The sequence below is a fragment of the Boleophthalmus pectinirostris genome, unplaced genomic scaffold (genome assembly GCF_026225935.1).
Source record: "Boleophthalmus pectinirostris isolate CB_2022bp ecotype Guang Dong unplaced genomic scaffold, ASM2622593v1 HiC_scaffold_23, whole genome shotgun sequence".
NCBI classification, from domain to species: Eukaryota; Metazoa; Chordata; class Actinopteri; order Gobiiformes; family Gobiidae; genus Boleophthalmus; species Boleophthalmus pectinirostris.
The window spans coordinates 2732233-2754934 of NW_026571207.1; the positions used below are offsets into that span (position 1 = coordinate 2732233).

At 40.9% G+C, this 22702-nt stretch overlaps 1 protein-coding gene and 1 pseudogene across 1 annotated transcript; both read left to right on the forward strand.

Annotated features, from left to right (window-relative positions):
* The first annotated feature begins 1147 nt into the window (after positions 1-1147).
* Positions 1148-20997, forward strand: LOC110153577 (NACHT, LRR and PYD domains-containing protein 12-like). The gene is given in 12 exon segments (XM_055158904.1): positions 1148-1206; positions 3492-3626; positions 8029-8132; positions 8943-9388; positions 9552-9972; positions 9975-10854; positions 10931-11104; positions 11243-11419; positions 13077-13253; positions 15984-16160; positions 17451-17603; positions 19396-20997. Coding segments are annotated over 12 exon segments (2901 nt in total). The 5' UTR covers positions 1148-1156; the 3' UTR covers positions 19403-20997.
* On the forward strand, positions 6354-6470 carry LOC129410767 (5S ribosomal RNA; annotated as a pseudogene).
* Positions 20998-22702: the final 1705 nt, after the last annotated feature.

The following is a 22702-nucleotide window of genomic DNA, read 5'->3' on the forward strand; positions in this document are numbered from 1 at the left end:
GTTACATAAGTAGTTGTACAGTTGTAGGAGTATTATCTGTTACATAAGGGTCGAATTGTTGTACAGTTGTAGGGAGTATTATCTGCTACATAAGGGTGAATTGTACAGTTGTAGGGAGTATTATCTGTTACATAAGGGTGTTCATTCTTCAGTGAGACGGTCATCAAAACTTTCCATGTTGTCGTTTACTTTGGTTAAAGTTGTTAATCTTGTTAAACTTGTTCAGCGACAGACGCCTGAGACACTGAGGGTCGTGCTGCAGTAGAACATGTGACTGCTCACATCGCGAGACCAACACAGACACGGTGTATTTATATAAGAAGCACTCAAATCCAAAGCGAAGTACTGGCCACGCTGACCTACATAAACCTACACACTACAGACTCAAGAGTCAGAGGGTGAAATTATTCTTAAGTGATATTAACTGACACAAATCTCAGGTTAAAGAAGAGACAGGTTCATAAAAACCAGGACAAACAGACTACTAAACTGTTTTTACTATATAGATGTAATGACATCCAAATCTCTCGGTACGATATTATCATAATATGCATCTCACGGTATGACATTTACTGAGATATTTTGGAGATAGGACACTTTTTTGCTTTAATAATATTTTGAAAAGATTTTGGTGTGAATTATTTCCATCATAATCCTAAACATTCAATCCATGATTGGCTGAAGATGCCGGGGTTTAGGTAGTGACTGTTCAGATCAGAGAGAGGCTTTTTAGGTTTAAACCAACTGGAATTCAGCACTCAAACTGGCAACCCAAATGAGAGACTCATGTGAGGCTCATTCTGCTTTCTGAAAAACAGAAGCTGTATTTGATTTGAACATGTTTTGTATTTGAGGGCACAGATAGGTCAGGTTTTAAAGTGTAGTCCTTATAAAACTCTTATACTAACAGAGTAAAGTCAAACAGAATGGTGCTCATACTAAATTAGAGCTGCTCAAACTCGTACAGACAGGCCTACAAAAGAAACAGACAGTGATGGTAAATGTGCAGAGTGCGCAGACTTGAGGACATCCAGGCAAAGCAATAACATCTCCATGGAAATTTAAAGGTTTCACACCCTAAACCAAAAAAGTGACGTAATAAACCTTTAAATGCTCTGAACAAACCCTCTGTGCTTTGTCCTTTCAGAGACGCATCATGAAGGGTGTGGAGGGGGAGGACAGTGTGATCCTGAAGGAGCCCACACGGTGAGTGCACTGCAAATAAGGAAGAGCAGGATCATTTATATTTACAAACCTAAATACTTAAATATACTTTTTTATTTATATTTCTATCAATATAAAAATAAACAAATATAAATATTGGCTCGATCTTCTGCAGGGCACACTATGGCATTGAATGTATTATCTTTTCTCAATCCTTTTTGAGCTAAAGTATGGAAATATATACACACACACACACACATATATGAAATGTGTGTATATTGTATTAGATAGATGTGTAGTAGATACATGTATACTTGCATGAATATTTATATGAATAATTAATAAAATATCTGTAACCTGTGTTTTAGATTTACATTTAGGGAGACTTAATTGATCCACAAGGGGAATATTTATAATAACAAAGAGTTTAAAAAATAATAATAATGAGAGACTAGATTAAAGTGTGTATCTCTATAATATTTGAATTTCAGTCTATTTATTCACATTTAAAATGTATTTTAAACAGGTCTATAGGCTAAGAGGGTTTAAAAAATAAAAATAAAAACAAAAAAACTTTTTCACAGCACCCCATGTTAAAAATAAAAATGACTTGCAGCGGCCCAGAGTCATAAAGAAACAGTGTAAAGATGAAATGATGATTGACAGAAAACCAGAGAAGGGAAAGAGACCACATAACCCACACTGTTGCAGCTAAAGTGCACACAACATCAAGTCTACGAGAACCAAGTCTATAATGTTTTAGTGAGTGCGTTTACATGCACATCAGTATCCCGGTTATGTCAGTATTCAGAATACTGTGTATACATGCGCTCTGAGAAACCGGGATATCCCCGTATACATGATCAAATGGAGTATCCCGGTTTCTTGGTATAATCTTACAAATGCACAAGGGCAAAAATTAATTTAATGTAATAAACCAGGAAAAATACAAACAACCATGAGCTCCTTTCTCGTGAGTTTCTAATCAGCGGTACAGAACTCTGAGATATCCCACAATCCACTACGTAGATCAAACCCAAAGTGTAGATTTTTTTATTAAAATATTCTGTATAAATAAACTCAACTTTATAACATATAAACCATAACCACATCAGCCTGTTTGATAATACAATTCAGCTTTGCCACATTTGTTTACGTTTTACAGAAACGAAATTTAAGACCGCATGACTAATTAGCATAAACTGTTAGCGGTGATAAAAACAGCTGCTCCTTGTGCCGCTGATGCGATCAGTTTCTTTCGGAGTAAAAGACACGACTCAGTGGATTATGTGAGTTCTTTTTGTGACAGAGGATGTGCTGATGATGGTGAGTCTGTTCTGTGCATATATCGTAAAGGAGATGTTTCATGTACGTGTGCAGGTTTAGCGCAGTCATTTCACTCACGTATGGTCCCTTTATTTATGTTGGTCACTTTATTTATGTCACTACTGTTGTGGTGAAAAGACTGAAAAATATTTGTCTTTTGGACGCATGCGCACTCAAATTTATGCTGCAGTAACCGGGATACTGTGTTTACATTCCACAGTATCCCGGTTACTATTGTAACTAGAAAAGCACTCAGAGAGCGCAGACCTCCGCCAAGGACTACCCCCATTTTATATATAAATTGCGATAAAATCAGTCTTCTGGATCAGATCCGGATCAGCCTTTGGAATATGAAAGAGGATCCCATTGTCCATCCCTGAGTCAAATTTCATGGGGTTTGGTCAATAATTAATCGAGATATTGAGAAACAAATTTTTTGGCCGCATTTACCACAATGTTAACAAAAATTTCAAAGTGATCCAGAATCCAGGATTTCTTCCGGATCACTCCCAAAATGAAATCAGTTCTTCCTTTTCACATTTCCAACAAATCCTGAAAATTTCATCAAAATCAGTCCATAACTTTTTGAGTTATGTTGCTAACAGACAAACAAACAAACAAACAAACAAACAGACAAATGCCGGCAAAAACATAACCTCCTTGGCGGAGGTAATAAACCAGCTACAGTATCCCTTTTCTAATTTTTCTAGTTTCTAATAACCAGGATATTGAAACCGGGATACTGTGTTTACATGCACCATAACGAAACCGGGAAACTCAAAAAACCCGATCATAACCGGGATACTGCTGTCATGTATATGCACTCGATGTTGTTTTTACCAACAGCAATGATAATATTATATTTAATCCAGTGATAAAATTGTAGTAATAATAATAATAATATTTTTTATTTTTAAAAGGCAACATGGTGATCTAAATATGTTATGAGGTGGCAGTTAATACTCCATAGAAGTAAAATATCTCCTCGTTATCATTTTTAGAACTGAGCAACCATTTTCTATGATCAGGCCTGAGACTTCGACAGCGGTGTCCAGCCTCCAGTCTCTGAAGAGTGACCGCTCCATGTTCTACCCAATATCCTTCCAATCTGAAACAGGCTCTGCAAACTCCAAACCGTGAGTGCCACAACATGATCATTCTCTTTGTATCAAAACTACAACATTCAAGTGCAAATTAAATTAAATTGTTGTTTATTTATCAGATGATTAACTAAATGTCAAAGCAGCACGGCATTTTTATTGTAGATTTACACCTCTCGTTTAAGAAAGTGAAAAAAAAAGGAACTACATTTGGACTGGAGAATTGAACTCGTGTACTCATATGTGCGAAAACCCCAAATGTTAAGTCAATCTAAAATTAAACAAAAGCAGAAGGGTTACTGCAACTTTCATTTCCCTTTTGTCAGTTACATTTTGTAGTTTTTCATATTCATAAAACATACTCAAGATAAAATTTTGCACCACCACCATACACAACCACTATTTGCAGCTTTTTCTTGTTTCTTCACTTTTGCACTCTTCAAAATAACCACAAGAGTATAGGCAAGGCAAGGCAAGTTTATTTGTACAGCACAATTCGTACACAAAGTAATTCAAAGTGCTTTACAGAATAAGAAATACATTAAAATCATAATAAAAACAAATCAAAACATAAATAATCATGAAGATTAAAATTTAAAAAGAGAGACATAAATTGGAGAGAAGAGTGGAGAATGAAAACCTTTCAGTTATTTGCACAGTTAAACAGAAATGTTTTGAGTCTGGATTTAAACAGCGTCACAGAAGAGTCTGTCTCACATGTTCAGACTGTTCCAGGTTTTAGCTGCATGAACCTGAAACTCTGACTCCCCTTGTTTAGTTCTGACTCTGGGCACCAGCAGGAGGCCGGTCCCTGAGCTCCTCAGAGTGCGAGATGGTTCATATGACACTAACATGTCACAGATGGACTTTGGTGCTCGGCCATGGAGAGACTTGTACACAAGTAGAGCTGCTTTAAAGTCTCTGAGGCACAGGAGCCAGTGCAGAGACCTGAGACCAGGACTTATGTGCTCGTACTTCCTAGTTCGAGTAAGGATCCGAGCTGCAGCGTTCTGGATGTTCTGGATGTTCTGGATGTTCTGGATGTTCTGGATGTTCTGCAGCGTCTCACAGTTCGTTTGGAGAAACCAGTAAGCAGACCATTACAGTATCTAACCTACTGGAGACAAACGCATGGATAAGTTTCTCCAAGTCTGATTTAGACAGTAAACCTTTGATTTTTTGCTCTGTTTTTTAGATGGTAAAAGGCTGCAGATGTTATTGATTTAAAGTTCAAGTCTGAGTCCATTATTACCCCTAGATTTCTTGCCTGATTTGAAGGTTTTAGAGAGAGAGAGACTGGAGGTGATGCTGACACTGTCCCTTTGTTTCTGTGGACCAAACACTATGACTTCAGTCTTGTCAGAGTTTAGCAGGAGAAAGTTGTTTTGCATCCACACACTGATCTGTTGGATGCAGTGACCAAGTGAGTCCACTGGTCCATAGTCTCCTGCTGCCAGAGAGACGTAGATCTGAGTGTTGTCTGCATAATTGTGGTAGGACACGTTATTGCTGCTTATTAACTGGCCTAATGGCAGCATGTAGAGATTGAACAACAGGGGGCCCAGGATTGACCCCTGAGGCACCCCACAGGTCAGGGCCATGTGATCTGAGACACAGTTTCCAATTTCAACAAAATACTTCCTGTCTTCTAGATAGGACTTGAACCAATTTACTATTTAGTAAGAGTATACTGTACATCCCTAGTGTGAGTGACAAAAGCTTTAAGTTAACAATATGAAATGATTTAAACATTTCTGTTGTTTGTACTGCTCTTTCAGATATGATTTCATTTCTCATTTTCGTGTCTACCCTTTGAAAATAACAGATTTTGTGCATTATTTAATGTTTGTCCTTCCAATTACTTCAACTTCATAAAAACACAGAGGAGGTGAGAGCTTCAGGGTGTCTTAGTTCAATGTCCATGTTGCGCTCTCTACTCCGATACAATGCCACTCTAAACAACTCACTAAACACTGCTTTTTCCAACATATCTAAACTTCGTATGATGATTTCTGAAGCTGAGTTAGAGAAGGTAATTCATGTGTTTGTGTCCTCAAGACTAGACTATCCTAACAGTCTGTTTACCAGCCTGAGCAAGAAGGAACTGACCCCGGCTGCAGATGGTCCAAAACTCTGCCCAAGGCTCCTGACCTGCACCACCATTAGAGCTCGTATCACTAGCATCTTAAAATCCTGACCCTGGCTCCCTGTTCTTTTTCATGTCCACTTTTGGTGCTTGACCTTTAGGGCCCGACATGACCAGACTTCTGCTGACATCACAGATAAAGCCGTACACCTCGGTCCGTAGCCTGAGGTCTGTCTCCCAAAACCTGTTGATGGTCTCTCAGACAAGTTTTAAAGTGCGAGGAGACAGATCCTTTCAAGCCGTCTCCCCTAAACTCTGGAATGAACTGCCTCCATGCCTACGCTCTCTAGATAGTGTAGATGATTTTAAAAAGCAACTAAAAACATTTTTCTTTGAACAAGCGTTCCCTCCCTCTCAGGTTTAGAGCTGCTACGACTGATTTTATTTTATGAATGTATCTTTTGCTGTTTTTGTCTTTTGTATGTGAAGCACTTTGTGACCTGCCTGTGAAAAGTGCTATATAAATAAACTTTACTTACTTACTTACTTAGTCATTTGGGATAGGTACGTGGTTGTTTTTTGTGTAAAATGAAGAATAGAAAGTTCACATCCTTATTCCATTACTTTATTTCAAAAAGAATAGCAGTTGTGTGCAGCAGTTGTTTCCACTTGCCAATTGTTGTGGCCATACCAGCTTGTCAAACCCTGATCCTGTCAGATCTCAGAAGCTAAGCAGGCTGGGCCTGGGTAGTACTTGGATGGGAGACTGCTAAGAATTCCAGGTACCACAGGGGGGTGCCAGTGGCATAAAACTGTTGTTGTGTCCTTAGGCAAGACACTTCACCCACATTGCCTAGTATGAAAGTAGTGTGTGTGTGAGTGGTGGTGGTTGGAAGGGCTGATGGTGCAGATTGGCAGCCTTGCTTATGTCAGTTTGTCCCAGGGCAGCTGTGGCTACAGTAGTAGTTTACCACCATTGAGTGTGGAGTGACTGAATAATGAACTGTAAAGCTCTTTGGGTATCTTGAAAGATGCTATATAAATGCAATCAATCAATTGAAATGACCCTTGTAAATAGTACAGTGTTTAGTATTTATATCTTTGGTACCATCTGAACTCTCTTTATAATATCAACAGACTTTCTTTTTTATCTATCACATCCACAACAGGTGCTCCTCAAGGACGAGGCTCAGACACTAACAAACAGTGAACTAAGAGGACACAGTGAAGACGACTAAGCTTGCAATGTGAAACATACTGTGTTAAAGTAAAAAGTGGTCCAAAAAAAAATCTGAGGTATTCTGCTGGAATGAAAATAAAAGTAATTTAATGGTGACATGGGACAAGCGAAGGCATTTTGACATGTGGCGTCTTCGTCAGGTCATATTTACTTCAACTTCAAATTCTAAACGTTTCTGGTGGAGGGTCTGCTACCTACTTCTCTCCATGGATTTGTTATTGCTTGACCTGGAATGTTCCGTGGCATGACATTAAACATATCCAGATAGAATGTATTCATTACAGGAGTTTCTATTGGCCCAAAAATACAGTAATTCCTTCTGTGAATAGGAGCGACTCTCCACAGATCTGAACTGTAATGTAGTGAAGTGCTGTAACCTGCTCATCTCTGTTGTGATAGGTAGGTTTAATCTATACTGTGGAACATTCTAGACAAAGCAATAATATTTCTAAAGTTATAATATGAGAATAATACAACCCCAGTGATGATGGCGACTGTAGCAAACCACAGATTTTCAATTGTATTTACTGTAAAAATAGCATTTTTGAACCTTAGATGTTTGACCCAGAGCTGGATAAAAATAATAATACACGACCAGTCACAAGTTTGGACACACTTTTTCGTTTATTTCCTTGATTATTTGCATTGTAGATTCTCACTGAAGGCATAAAAACTACAAATAAACACATGTAGTTAACAAAAAATACATTAAAAATAACTTATTTTAGATTACTTTTTTTTTTTTATGGCCACACTTTGCTTTGAGTCTTGGTTTCCACTTTTGGCATTTCTTGACCCTTGACAGAGCACAGCGGTGAAGGGAAAACCATTTCAGACTTGATGAGATCATGAAGTAAAAGGTGGAGACTAAAAATGTTGTTGTTGTCTTCCATATGTATCTAAAATGTACAAAGAAGTAAACATAAAGAAAAAAAAAAACGTTGAATGAGAGGGTGTGTCCAAACTTTTGACTGGTACTGTACATGTATTTTTACAACCTCTGCTGCCTTTATAAACCTGTTTTACTGACAATGTTGACAAAGAAATTGCGGTTTCAAAGGGGCAGGACCTGGAGTCTCTTTGTCCACATTGTCCTGTTGTCTGTGTGGCAGTGTCCTGGACGGTCCAGTCTCCTCTCCAGCCTGGGACGAGTGCTGTGGTATCTGCGATCGCCCTCAGAGTGGAGCAGGACTGCGCATTCACAGCTGTGTCCAAAGTGAGAGGCCCTACACTTGAACGCTGATGTACAATGGTGTACGAAAAAAAAAAAAAAATCAGGAAAAGCTCAATGTGTCTATAGTGGAGTAAACCTTGGCTCCTGATAACACGTAGATAATGGGAGATGTTTGCCATCGTATACAGATAAAACACTAAACTGACTTCTTTTTTTTTTTTTTTTTATCAGATCTAAACAAAGAAATCTGCAAGGTTTCAATCATTTAGTCAAATGATTTTACCCCCCTTACTGTGCAGTGGTTGGACTGCCATAATACTGGATAAAATGGAGGATGCTTGTGGATATGCTTGTGTACTGGGGGGCACTATTAGATGGATTTTCCCTGTTGTGATGTTTATGTTTAATAGATTTCAGTTTTGGCAGTCATTGCATTAATGAAAGTACTGCACATTGCATCAGGCTTGTGAAAATGTGGTCTATTGTTTTGTATCACGCTTTTTATATTTATGAAAAATTACTGCATGGCTTGTGGGTTAAGCTTTGGATAGAATCTTACTGCTAACCATAAAGAGGGTTTGAACAGAGCTAAAACCGTTTCAGGCATGTTTTTGATGAGGGGACAACATAAGAACATGGCTGAAAACTCCAAAAAGTAGATTTTGCATTATAAATATCCATAAGTATCTATATACAAACATACTCTTGACTTGTCTAACCTAGAGTTTTAGTTTGTGACCATTAGATGTGCATTGTTCATATGTGTGAACAAGCCAAGATGTATTTGGTGACAAATTGTAACAAATACAAGCTCTAGTATATTCTAACCAAACTGTATACTGCTTTATTCAGGTGACTATAAGAGCAGTCTGGAGCACAGATTTGAGAGTGTGTCTGAAGGAGCTGAAACAGGAAGTACAACTCCTCTGAACAGCATCTACAGTGAGCTGTACATCACAGAGGGCCTCAGTGAAGAGGCTGGTGCTCAACACGAGGAGACTCAGCTGGAGAGCTACTGCAAGAAGACTGCCCATGACACTCCCATCAGGTGTCAGGACATCTTTAAACCATTTCTATATGAGCAGAGGTCCATCAGAGCCGTGCTGACCTGCGGCGTGGCTGGAGTGGGGAAGACCTTCTCAGTCCTGAAGTTCTCTCTGGACTGGGCCCAGGGCTCAGAGAACCAGGATCTGGACCTGGTGCTGCCGCTGTCCTTCAGAGAGCTGAACCTGGTCAGAGGGGGGCGCTACAGTCTGATGGAGCTGATACAAGTGTTCCATCCAGTGCTGGTAAAACAGGTGACTCTCCTTTATCTGCTCTTCTACTTGAGTCTCGAGTCATTTTTAGAAGGTATTTGACACTGAGTCAAAGCCTCTGTATGTGAGTGTGTGTTTCCATGTGTGGATAAACCTGATCACACTCAAATGTCTCCTCTTGTTCATGTTCTCGTTGTGTCCACAGACGCTCACAGCACACACTCTGTCCGTCTCTAAACTCCTGTTCATCTTCGACGGCCTCGACGAGAGCAGACTGTCTCTGGACTTTGACTGTGAGGTCATCTCTGAGGTCACACAGAGGTCAGAGGTCAACGTGCTGTTAGTGAACCTCATCAAAGGCACTCTGCTTCCTACTGCCCTTATATGGATCACCTCCAGACCAGCAGCAGCCAATCAGATCCCAGCGCAGTGTGTGCACAGGGTGACAGAGGTCAGGGGCTTCATCACTGACCATCAGAAGGAGCAGTACTTCAGGAAGAGGTTCACAGATGAAGAGCAGTGTAAGACCGTCCTGTCCCACATCAGAACCTCCCGCAGCCTCCACATCATGTGCCAGATCCCAGTCTTCTGCTGGATCACAGCCACAGTCCTGGACCACATGTGAGAAGCAATCAGAGGGGAGCACTGCCCCAGACACTCAGCGACATGTACGCCCACTTCCTGTTAGTGCAGACCAACAGGAAGAGGAAGTACAGTGAGCAGAGCAGTGGTCGAGAGCTGAGCACAGACGACTGTGAGCTGCTCCTGAAGCTGAGCAGACTGGCCTTTGAACATCTGCAGAAAGAAAACATCATGTTCTATGAGGAAGACCTGGAGCAGGTGGGTCTGGACCTGACTGAGGCCTCGGTCTACTCAGGACTCTGCACAGAGATCTTTAAACGAGAGAGTGTCCTCTTCAACAAATCAGTCTACTGCTTCGTCCACCTGAGCGTCCAGGAGTTTATGGCAGCAGTTTACCTGCTCCACTGCTTTAATTTTAAAAAAGAAGAGGAGCTGCTTGTGTTTCTTAAATTCTTGAAAAAAGAATCAACTCTCGGCGACTTTCTCAGGGCAGCTCTGGAAGAAGCTCTCCGAAGTCCTAACGGGCACCTGGACTTGTTTGTGCGCTTCCTTCATGGACTCACAATGGAGTCCAACCAGAGGCTTCTGCGAGCTCTTCTGGGCCCAGCAGAGATCACCTCAGAGATGAGAGAAAGAGTCATCTGCAAACTGAAAGAAATGAACACCAAATCCTCTCCAGACAGAAGCATTAACATTTTCCACTGTCTGACAGAGTTAAACGACCACACGGTCAACCAGCAAATCCAGGACTTCCTAAAGTCAGAGGACAGGTCAGAGAAACTGTCTGTGACCCAGTGCTCGGCTCTGGCCTACATGCTGCAGATGTCAGAGCAGGTCCTGGAGGAACTGGTCCCAATGAAGTACAACACGTCTGGTGAAGGACGACGGAGAATGGTCTCAGCAGTGAGAAACTGTAGAAGTGCTCAGTAAGTTTTCATTGTAAAAGTGTCCCTTGTTTTACAGGAACAAGTTATTCAACTCTTAATTTATTTATTTTCATAGATTTTCTAATTGTGAACTTTCAAAAATTCACATCGAAGTGGTTGCTTCTGCACTGAAGTCCAATCCCTCTCACCTGAGACTCTTAGACCTGAGCTATAACACAGCTGTGAACTCAGAAATACTTGTGTTATGTTATGGACTCCAAAGTCCTAACTGTCGTCTGGAGACTCTCAGGTCAGTCCATTCTCCTTACTGATCAATAGGCCCACCAGAGGGTTGAGAAATTACTTTATTAACTTACTAAGTTAAACAATGCATACAAACATAGTAATCTTCAGTTCAAACAATTATTCTGTTGTATTCTTGATCCAGGCTGAAAAGCTGTGGTTTGTCAGAGTCCAGCTGTTCTTCTCTGGTCTCAGCTCTGATGTCCAACCCTTCACATCTGAGGGAAATAGATCTGGGACGCAACAGAGACATTAAGGACTCAGGAGTGTCTCATCTGTGTGGTTTTCTGCAGAGTCCAGACTGTCGACTGGAGACTCTCAGGTCAGTTCACTGTCTCTTACGGTTACACACTCCACATGTTTCACAGCTCCAGCTCAGCCATGACACAATGTGCAGCATTAGCTCACATAACTCCTCAGGTATCCCATTTTCGTTTCCTGTAGGATTAGAAAACCTCCAAAACCTCCCGTTTCCAAACTAGTCATTTGGACAATGTTTTAGACAACAAGACTTTCAGACTGCCATTCGTAAGTCGTTATCAATCTTGATTTCAAAAACATTGTCCAAATAAATGAGAGAGGGCGAGAGAGGGTTTGAAGAAGGATTTCATGGAAAGTGAGAGGCCTCCACAGTGTTCTGCAGTTTGTTTTATGAATATGGAGATGGTGTATTACCAGCTAGTCAAAAATTATAAAAAAAATCTGATACTAATTGATACTATAACTAGTATTGGAACATTTGAACAGGTATTGGTACTAAAAAGATCATATTCACAGGACAGAAACAAACCTTTCCTGAATAGCACTATGGCATATTCACACCTACAGACTTTAGTCCGATTAAAACGAACTAAAGTTCAGTTCCCCTAGAGTTCCCCTGGAAGAGCTGGAGGCCTGAGCCCATAACACCTGAACGTCCAGACTTTACTTCAGATGTGAATAAAGACAAGCGAACGCTGATCCAGACTAAACAAGCGGATCTGTTTCAGTCGGATTCTGGTGCAGCCCTCTTATGGTCTGAATACAAATGTCTCGATGTGAAACAAAGAGACATGGTGCTTGATAGTGTAAAGGTGTAATGCATAAACCAGCCACATACAGTGATCATTTAGCACACAAAATGGGAATGCATTATTTTTATATTTCTTACCGTTTTAAGTATGGACCAAGTGCAGGGACAGGACGCACAAACCAAACTTCTGACAGCGCCTCCAAGTGCTGAGGCTGACCCCTGTTTAGTCCATTTAAATCAACGTGTCCAGGATAAAATCCATTCATCCAGGAAAAAAAAAAAAAATGTTAAGAACTCCACAGGGAGATTTTCAGCTGTGCACGCTGAACCCTACAGCCAAATGACTGTACCAGTTAAACAGTTAGCAGCCCTTCGTGACAGCCTGATCCAGCTGAACTGAACTGCACCGCGTGTTCCTGGTGTTCCTGGTGTTCCTGGTGTTCCTGGTGTTCCTGTGTGCTCTTGGTCCATGGTTATCCGCTGGTGCAGACACTTGCCCCCCAGACTACTGTGTTCTGTCTGAATCTCAGTTTATACTTTAATAGTACTTATACTTTGTCTCTTTGCTCAATAAAAATACAAAATAATAGACTGCTACTTTACAATTTTACTCTTCTTTTATTCATATTTATTTATTCATGACCTAATGAAGCTGTATTGGCCTCTGATTTGCCCTGCACCTGTTGGTTCTGTCCAGTGTGTGCGTCGTCGTCACAGATGTGCATTTGTTTACTTTTTATACTCCACTTGCTCAATGAGACCTCATCCGAACCAGCTGAAAAAAATAAAGTCTGTATCTGATCCAGCTCAAAAAAGCTGATTTAAGCACTTTTCTGATGTGAGTACGGCCTGAGAATGATCTTGAGCTATATCAGAACAAATATAAAACCACACTGGACAAGATCTAACTGTAAATTCTCCAATGATGCTCTCATTACATCTGTTCTTATTGTGTATTTTTACTCAGACTGTACAGGTGCAAACTGACAGAGACCGGCTGTTCCTCTCTGGCCTCAGCTCTGAAGTCCAACCCGGCACATCTGAGAGAATTGGACTTGGGGGGTAACACAGACCTGAGGGACCTTGGAGCTTCTCATCTGTGTGGTTTTCTGCAGAGCCCAGACTGTCGACTGGAGACTCTCAGGTCTGTTCAACAAACACTAAGACTTGTAAAAACATGAAGTTCCATCAGGCTTATTCTTATTTTATTAGGTGCTTGGTGACATCATGCAAACACTGATTGCAAACATCTGGCAACAGGGGTGGAGTTACCTGTTACACCACTGTACCATATACCTCCAGACTCAGCTCCACCTCTCCCCTCACTCTCCCTTTAGTCCAGGTAGTGCCCAGTGTGTTCACTCTATTTGAAATGTGATTCTGAGCAGGGTTTAGGTTAGGGTGACCAGATTTTCAAAACCAAAAACTGGGACATCCTCGGTTTGGGGTGGTTAATAATATTAAAATTGTGGAATAAGCGAGTACTTAAGGAAAATTGTTTTGCAGTGACCATTCATGACTTAGATGCGAGTCAGTATAGTCACATTTTCTTTGTGTTTTGATCATTTTTAACCCTCCTGCGCCCCTCGGTACATTTTTCTACATCTCAACTTTTTTTGTTTTGCGTAACTTTGACCATATTGCTCCAAATAGCACCAAAATTGGCCAGTTTGTGTAGTTTGTGATGTATTTTTAATTTCTGTGTTTCCTTTAAAAATCACATTAATTGAACAATCTATAATTAAAATAATCACACCCATGGTCCTTAGGTATATTTTTGTCCCATTGACTTCCATTCAAAGTGTCTTATTTACTGACATAACTGCCAGTATATTTTCACCTTTTGATTTCTTTTTCTTTTTTTTTTTTTTTTTGGTGTTGAAAATCCTCAAAAAATGTTTGTTTTAGTGTCTTTTTGAATTTTTTGATATTTTTTTCTTTTTACTGTATCTTCCATTATAAGTAAGTCTTTATTTATATAGAGATTTTCACAGACATTTGTCAGGCAAGACGCTTTACAGAGCATTATTCAGCATTATTCATTCACTCCAAACCCTGTGGTGGTAAACTACTTTTGTAGCCACAGCTGCCCTGGGGCAGACTGACTGAAGCGTGGCTGCCATGACAATCGGCGCCATTGGTCCCACCGACCATCACCATCACTCACGCACACACCACTTTCATACTAGGCAATGTGGGGGAAGTGTCTTGCCTAAGGACACAACAACTGTTTTTTCCGACTGGCGCTGCCCTGTGGCTCCTGATTTTCCCAGTGGTCTCCCATCCAAATGCCAACCAGGACCAGCCCTACTGAGCTTCTGAGGTCTGACACAATCAGGCTTCAACAGGCCGGTGTGGCCATAAGATTATATCAATAGAAAGACATTTGTACAATGCACCAGACTGAAGGACAGAGACAGATATTTGAGGTTAAAATGATCTGGGTGTGTTCTAGATCATGGGTGCTCAATACGTCGATCGTCAAGGTCGTGTGGGTAGATCGCCGTGTCTCGTCTTGGACTCGCGTTTGGACTCGGTCTTGTCTCTCACTCAAGGTCTGACACTCAACATGTGTGATCATATTTCGTTACGGCCGCTGCTGTTGGTAATAAACTTGTACCGGGGTGCAGGAGCGTGTGGGGCGTCTCAGTGGAGCCTGTGCACTAAACTTTAGGTTAAACTTCCTAAACATCCTACCTGTCCATCTGCCTCACGTCAGCACGCCGCCCCTCGCCTTTTCACGCTCTCGCTCCTTCCTGCGTACAGCGAACACAAGCCCCTCCCACAGTGCGGCTGATTAGAAGAGCAAGACCAAACATGAAGCAAAAACGAGTCTAAATTTGTGTTCCAGTGTTGGCACAAAGCAGGTCTACAGCATAGAGCGGATCTACAGAACAAACCTACTGCCACATTTGGCTGAAGTTTGTCTAACAAAAGTGCACAAATGCATCTGTGTTTGTCACGATGTGCGTTTGGTTTGGTAAATGTGCAGAGGCTGGTAAATATCACTGCAAAACCAGAAAAGAATGCAACTCCAGTTTGGAACTTTAAAAAACAGGTTTAAAAATCTTCCTTCACTTTTTCACAGTTTTGTGTAAAGTGCCAGAGGAAGTTCTCTTAAAGAAGAGGTTCTCAAACTGTGGGGGAGAATCTAAAAAGGGGCACAGAGTGTTTCAGTGCAGTTTGCTTGGCTTTGTATTAGGTCGATCATTTTGACTTGGTCATTTTATAAGTAGCTCACATGCTGAAAAACTGTGAACACCCCTGTTCTAGAGGATTCCCCAACCTCTGATAATCCCAACACAAACTCATTAAAATTACTTGAAAGATATAGAAAAAAATCTTTTTTTTTTTTTCTTTTTTTCATGCACATAATTTGAGACTTTTGCTGTCAAAAATGGCATTTAGGGGTTAAAATTTCAAAGAATTATATAATATTTGGTGTGTATGATTAGGACAGAAGTAAATGAAGACACTGATATAAAAAAAGTTGGACAAAAATCCGCACTGCATAAAAATATTGTGGTATTCTTTCCCAGTGTACATTATATGTAAATGTACATAAATAATGGTGTGATTCTTTTCAAGGGATGCACGAGGGTTAAGCAGCTTTTCTGTATTTTACCTAAACAGGTGACAGTTTGTACCTCTTTACTGGTGGCAGGGATCAAATTGGTCAAAAATCAAGACATCCTGAACATTTCATATATAAAACTGGGACAAATCAGTGGTTTTGTATAAATCTGCTGGGACAGGGGACACAAGGCTCCAAACTGGGACTGTCCCGGGTAAATAGGGACGTCACCCTAGTTTAAGCGTTTAGTCCAAAGTACAATCCTTCTAAACAGGCTTTCTTTTTGTTTTTTTTATTTAGATTGAGCAGCTGCAAATTGTCAGAGATGAGCTGTTCCTCTCTGGCCTCAGCTCTGAAGTCCAACCCCTCACATCTGAGAAGACTAGACTTTGGAGATAACACAGACCTGTGTGATTCAGGAGTGTCTCATCTGTGTGGTTTTCTGCAGAGTCCAGACTGTCGACTGGAGACTCTCAGGTCAGTTCACTGTCTCTTACTGTTACACCCTCCCCCCGTTCCACAGCTCCTTCTCGGTCATCAACACAACTACACGTAGGGAAGGAGGCAGTGTCCACTCTGAGGTGCCAGCGCCACACCAAATTCTTGGCCCTAGGTACAAAATATTCATCTGTAATCTAATGAAAAATGCAGGTTTAGGTGATTCTGGCCCTGTCCCTGTGAAGTTTACTCTTTTCCAAGTATTAGGACACCACAAAAAAGCTTGTACAATTTAGACAATATTTATTTATCGTATTTTCCGGGCTATTAGGCGCTCTGGATTATAAGACGCACTGTCATTAAATGGTCTATTTTTGAAGTTTTTCACAAATAAACCGCACTGGACTTTAAAGGAAACCCAACAGTGTGATGGGTGAGTGGTTTTGTTTGTTTGTGACGTTCACGGTGACTCTGGGCTTTGTTCAGTTGTGGCGTGTAGGGAGGGTGCTGTCTGATCAACATGATCATCGTGGTTCTGATGGAAAGATTTATACTGAACAAATGAATGATTAAATATTTGAATGTTTGTGATTTCAACATAAATTGTGAATTTATTAACATGGAATCTGTGTTCATGATATAATGGTTGAGTTAAAAGAAAAAGTAGACACTTCAACTGATTTTTTTTTTTTTTTACAAGAAATATATTAGACCAGGGGAAGCAGTGTGTTGTCAAATTTGTGTATTTAGTAATATTGTTTATTAAATTACATCATTATTACTATATACTTTGTAAGGAGATATCAGCTCAAAATGTTGCCAAACAGGGGAAAATATAATTTTTCTTGCTGGCTCCATTGCAAAAAAAAAAAAAAAAAAAAGAATCTCAAATAGAATGTACCAAACTCCCAATAACCCAACACCACAAAATGTTTTGGGAGAATCTGTTGTGTTTCTTTGGCCCTTGTGTTTCGAATCACGCGCCAAATCCTCAAAACACTTCCTGAACTGGTCACGTGGTACGGGCGGTTCACGAGGCTTCGAACGTCACCACGTACGTCACCGATACAAGCCTCGATACGCGCCTCACCAAAGCCTTTCCGGATTACTCGGCACACGCTTCGAAAATCGGACACATCACTTCAGATCGCTAAATTACCCAAACATGCATGGGTGACATCTTAAACCTCCTCAGGCGTGTTTTTGATGAGGGAACAGCAACATAGCAAGTCGGCAGTGAATGAAAACGGAATCGTCAGAGGAAGATGACATGGAAATAGTTTGGACTTCACTTTTGTCGTTTGTGTTTTGTTTTTTTGTTTTTTTCAGATTGTATGAGTGCAGTTTGTCAGAGGTGAGCTGTTCCTCTCTGGCCTCAGCTCTGAAGTCCAACCCCTCACATCTGAAAGAAGTTAGTCTGGAGGGAAACTACCTGAGGAAGAAGCACGTCCAGGAGCTCCAACAGAGACTGGAGAAACTGTTGTGAGTATACAGACTGACTACACCAATTTAAACAGCGTTGCCCCCGATTTTTATCTTTAACCTTTATAAACTATTCATTTCTTTAGCCTTCACAGTATGGTTCAGTTCAAATTTGACTCGGACCATGAATTCCCTCATACTACCATGTTTTTCGGGCTATAAGTCGAACCAGCCAAAAATGTCTAATGAAGAAGAAAAAAACATATATTAGTCACACTTTTTGGGGTAAATGTATTTTATAAAATCAGAGACCAGGACATTTGATCTTGAAAGTCAAGTTGTAGTAAAAACAATAGAAGAGAGAAGAACATATGAACAGTTCTTCAGATAAACTATAACATAAACAACAGAACAAGCTTAACCAAACTCTCCATCTCACTCCAAATCCATTCAATTCTTCGTCCTCGGTGTCACTTCTACACGACCTCCAGAGGTAAACCGTAGATCCATGAGGTAAACAGAGCACCACTTCCTCTTCTGTGTACTTCTGTGACTTGAATGGGTGGTTATTTTGGAACCTGGGAGCTTGGTCTGTGGTTTGCGCTTTTTATCACACTCTTAAAAATCCTGTAGTGTGTGGTGGCCTTAAAGGTTGTATGGAGGATTTTTTTTTTTTGTTTCAAACTGTCAATGAAAGTTTAAAATACCATTACAGAGACACAGCAGCTTTGTAATTATAATGACCAAAAAAAAAAAGAATGAAAATCCATCAACTGTGGACGTAGTGAAGCCAGATAAACATCAGCCAATAGAAAACGAGGCTCCCTCATTTTCTATTGGCTGTTAGGCTGTCAATCAAACTCCCTGTTTCTAGTGTAATTGACTCATCGGCGCTGGGATTACATGGTTTATTCAGCGGTTCTTAGAGGCTTTTTTAAACTGTAGCTTTTACGCAATTCGCACAAAGTTTGTTGCGGTTGCGGATGAGAATCCACGACCAGTTTGTCGCAAAAGAAAGTCAGTTTTTGAGGTCGCTGAAAGACGAAGAGAAGGGGAAAAGGAGCAAAACCAAACTGGGGTGATTCTTGGAGATTCCTTCCAGTAATGGCGCGACTGAAGCAGACGAAGGGCCTAAAAACTGATGTGTCAGTCGCTAAATTATTTCTAGACAGGTCACTTCAACAGTAATTCTGAACACGCACGGCTGTAAACAAGCGTGATTTCTAGAGTCAGGAGGCAGGAGGAGATGTTTCTGCTGAGGAGCTGTGGAGGAGGAAGGTGGTGTCACACATGCACAACATTTGAAAAAGGACTGTGGCTGTATTTCTCTTCCCTTAAAAAATCCTCTATACAACCTTTAAGAAAATGTCCGTTTTTCCCCGGACATGTCAGTTTTTTTGCGTCCTGTCCATTGCATCCGGGGGTTTTGTTCTCATACAGTGATGAAAATGTCCGGATTTTCATGATCTTTCATTGGGGGCATTAAACTGAGCGTCTCTCGTAGCGTCTGCGACTCAGAAGGAGCGAGCAGACACACACAGTCGGTCAGTCTGCAACACACCGAAGCGCAAATGTGCATTTAACGATGACTTGTACAAGAAATTCCCCGTTTTCCGGCCCGGTCGGGACAAGTGGGAGGCCATGTGGGTGAGTGTAGCTCACCCCCGGTAAGGTGTCCGACGTGTTGATGCAGCAGTCGAATGTGGAGGACTAATTTCTCTACGGAGGATAATCAGGTGTAGCTTAACATTAAATACAGGACAAACAAGCCTATGTCATTTCGAATACAACTTATGAGAATATGTCGTATGTAAATAAGCATGAATAATGACTGACACTGTTTTGGTTTCAGTTACTGATGACGCCCAAACTCAAGTCCTCTGAGCCTGGACCCGACCTGTTGAACGCTCACTGACCTGGAGGAAAAGGAGGAGCACTTTCTGTATCTGCTGCTGTCAGACTCCTCATTTCGGTCTTAAAATGTTCGCATTAACCCACTCTGCACCATCCTGGAGGTTTTATTTTGCTGTTTTGTCCGTAAATCAAGATATCGTAGTGTTCTGGTGGAATGAAATGGAGAGAAAATAGCCCCAAGCGATTATGAGGTCTGACTTTTTCGAGGACAAAGGTTTTGTGAGGCAAATACATCGCTCTTTTGTACACATACTGTTTTGAGAAGAAAGACCTCAGCCAACTTGCCGGACTACTTTCGTCAGCACCAAAACCGGCCAGGATCTGGGCTCACAGGACGCCGTCGGGGGTAAGTCAGTGCGGATGATCCACGTCAAAAAACCCAAACTATCCCTTTAAACAACTCAATAACAAAGGATTCACTTATTTGTATTTCATTATCAGTGTTGGGGAGTAACAGATTACATGTACCAGAGTTACGTAATCAAGAGTACAAATTATTATTATACTGTTTCAGTGAGTGGTAATCGGATTACAGTTACTTTGTTGAAATAAATGGATTACACAGAGGGATTTTACTGTTTTTACATTTTGGGCTATATCCTTTTTTTTTTTTTTTTATCAGTAATTCCACTCATGGCCAGAAACTAAACCAGATCTAAACTAGGACTAAACCAGGACTAAATCAGGTCTAAACCAGGTATAAACCAGGTCTAAACCAGGTCTAAACCAAGACTAAACCAGGACTAAACCAGGACTAAACCAAGACTAAACCAGGACTAAAACCAGGTCTAAACCAGGACTAAATCCTGCTGTGTGGACGTGTCTCCTCTTCTTCTATCAATAGTATTTTTAATTTGGTTCAGTAAAGTCTGGGCTTTTTATTTTCTTTTATCAGACAAAACATCTTATGTTACGATTTCCTCGTCTTTGCTTCTCTACAGCAAATCAAGTAATCCAAAGTATTCAGATTACATTACTCACTTTAAGTAATTTAATGGATTACGTTACAAACTACATTTTGGTGTATGTAATCTGTAATCTGTAGGTGAATACATTTTAAAAGTCACACTCCCAACACTGTTCATTATTCACATGTTTTAATATAAAAACACCGCTGAGACTTGAACCCTCGATATCAAAAATATGTCATTGTTACCCTCACTGCTCGACGCCTTATTCTTCTTAAATGGAAGTCTCCTGCTCCAGTCACACTCCACGCCTGGATTAGAGACATTCTGTATTTTGTGAACATGGAAAAAGTCAGATGTACTCGTGGGGGGTCATTGAAGACTTTCAAGAAAACGTGGGTTCCATTTTTTCAGTTTGTTGAGTCTGTTCATTTCCCCTCTGTATCCGTGTATCATTCGTTCATCTGTTTTTCAAAATAAAACCAAAAATAAGAAAATCAAAAAACAAACTATTTTCTTCATTATTTGTCTCCAAAACCAAAATAAAAAAAAAACAGATAATGATTCGTTTTTTCAGTTTTTGATTTTGTGTTTAAATGAAAAATGCAAAAAACGAGTAACGGCCGTTTCCTGTTTACGTGACGTCCGTGACTGCGATGTCGGATTGTTGCACCGAATACAGACTGGACCAGGACTGATCCAGGACCGGGACCAGAGCGGACTCCAGGCTTGGATTCCGAGCCTCCGCAGGGTCTGAGCCTCAGCTCCGAGCTCCGGCTCTACCGTGGGCTCTGAGCCTCCGGTCTGGTCCCGGTCTGGTCTCGGTCCTGGTCTGATCCCGGTCTGGTCTCGGTCTCGGTCCCGGTCTGGTCCTGGTCTGGTCCCGGTCTGATCCTGGTCTCGGTCTCAGTCCCGGTCTGGTCCAAGTCTGGTCTCAGTCTCGGTCTGGCCCCGGTCTCAGTCCTGATCTCTGTCTCGGTCTTTTCTCGGTCTCAGTCCCGGTCTGGTCCCAGTCTGGTCTTGGTCTCAGTCCCGGTCTGATCCCGGTCTGGTCTCGATCTCAGTCCCGGTCTGGTCCCAGTCTGGTCTCAGTTTCGGTCTGGTCCCGGTTTCAGTCCTGATCTCTGTCTCGGTCTGGTCTCGGTCTCAGTCCCGGTCTGATCCCAGTCTGGTCTCAGTCTCAGTCCCGGTCTGGTCCCGGTCTGGTCTCGGTCTCAGTCCCGCTCTGGTCCCACTCTGGTCCCAGTCTGGTCCCGGTCTGGTCTCAGTCCGGTCTGGTCCCGGTCTGGTCCCGGTCTCAGTCCTGGTCTCAGTCTGGTCCCGGTCTGGTCCCGGTCTGGTCCCGGTCTAGTCTCAGTCCCGGTCTCGGTCCCGCTCTGGTCCCGGACCTGGATCAGTCCTGGTTCAGTCCGTATGCAGCACAAAAGTTCGGCATCACAGTCACGGACGTCCCAGAAACGGGAAACGGCCGTTATCCGTTTTTGATTTTCACAAATTTCCGTCTCACTCTTTTCAATCTGGTACATGTTTATTTTGAGTACGTGACCTGGTAGCTGTTGTTGTTGTTGTTGTGTTGTTGTTGTTGTTTTTGTTGTTGTTGTTCTGTTGTTGTTGTTGTTTTTGTTGTTGTTGTTGTTTTGTGTGTGTGTTTTACTCAGCTTTTTGTCTTTATTTAAATATTTATCCTGACAATGCTGATATTTGGAAATTGTTGTTAAATAAAGTTTGAAAAAAGAAAACACCTCTGAACACTTTACATTTGTAGAAGCACTGATGTTTATTAAAATAAACACTCACTTAGTCAACTTCTTTACACAGTTTACACCAAATAAATACATAAATACATAAAAAAATATATATATATTATATATAAAATAATAATAATAATAATAATAACAGTAATAAGTAAATGGAAAAAAAATAAAGGGAAAAGAGGGAAATACTTTTTTTTACCTTTTTTTTTGAATAACAGAAGTTTAGTTAATTACATGCCTATTACTATTGTAAATGTATAATTAGAGCTGGGTATCATTAAGAAGTTGCCAATACATATCTCGATACAGTGCACTTTCAGTTCGATACGATATTATTCAAATCGATTCGATACAGTTCAATAAAAATATAATGGCTAAAGGCTGGCTGTGATACTGAAAGTCTTTCTTAAACCATGTCTTGTGCAAAATTAATATGAAACACAAACATTTTAATCATTAATAACAGTGAAAATGTCAAATGTGTCGCATAAACGAGTTTCCCTCCACTAAACGAACAACAAAACTGTAGCTCTGTAACAAAATCATTGAGTAAAATATACCAAAAAATACTCTTGGCGATATA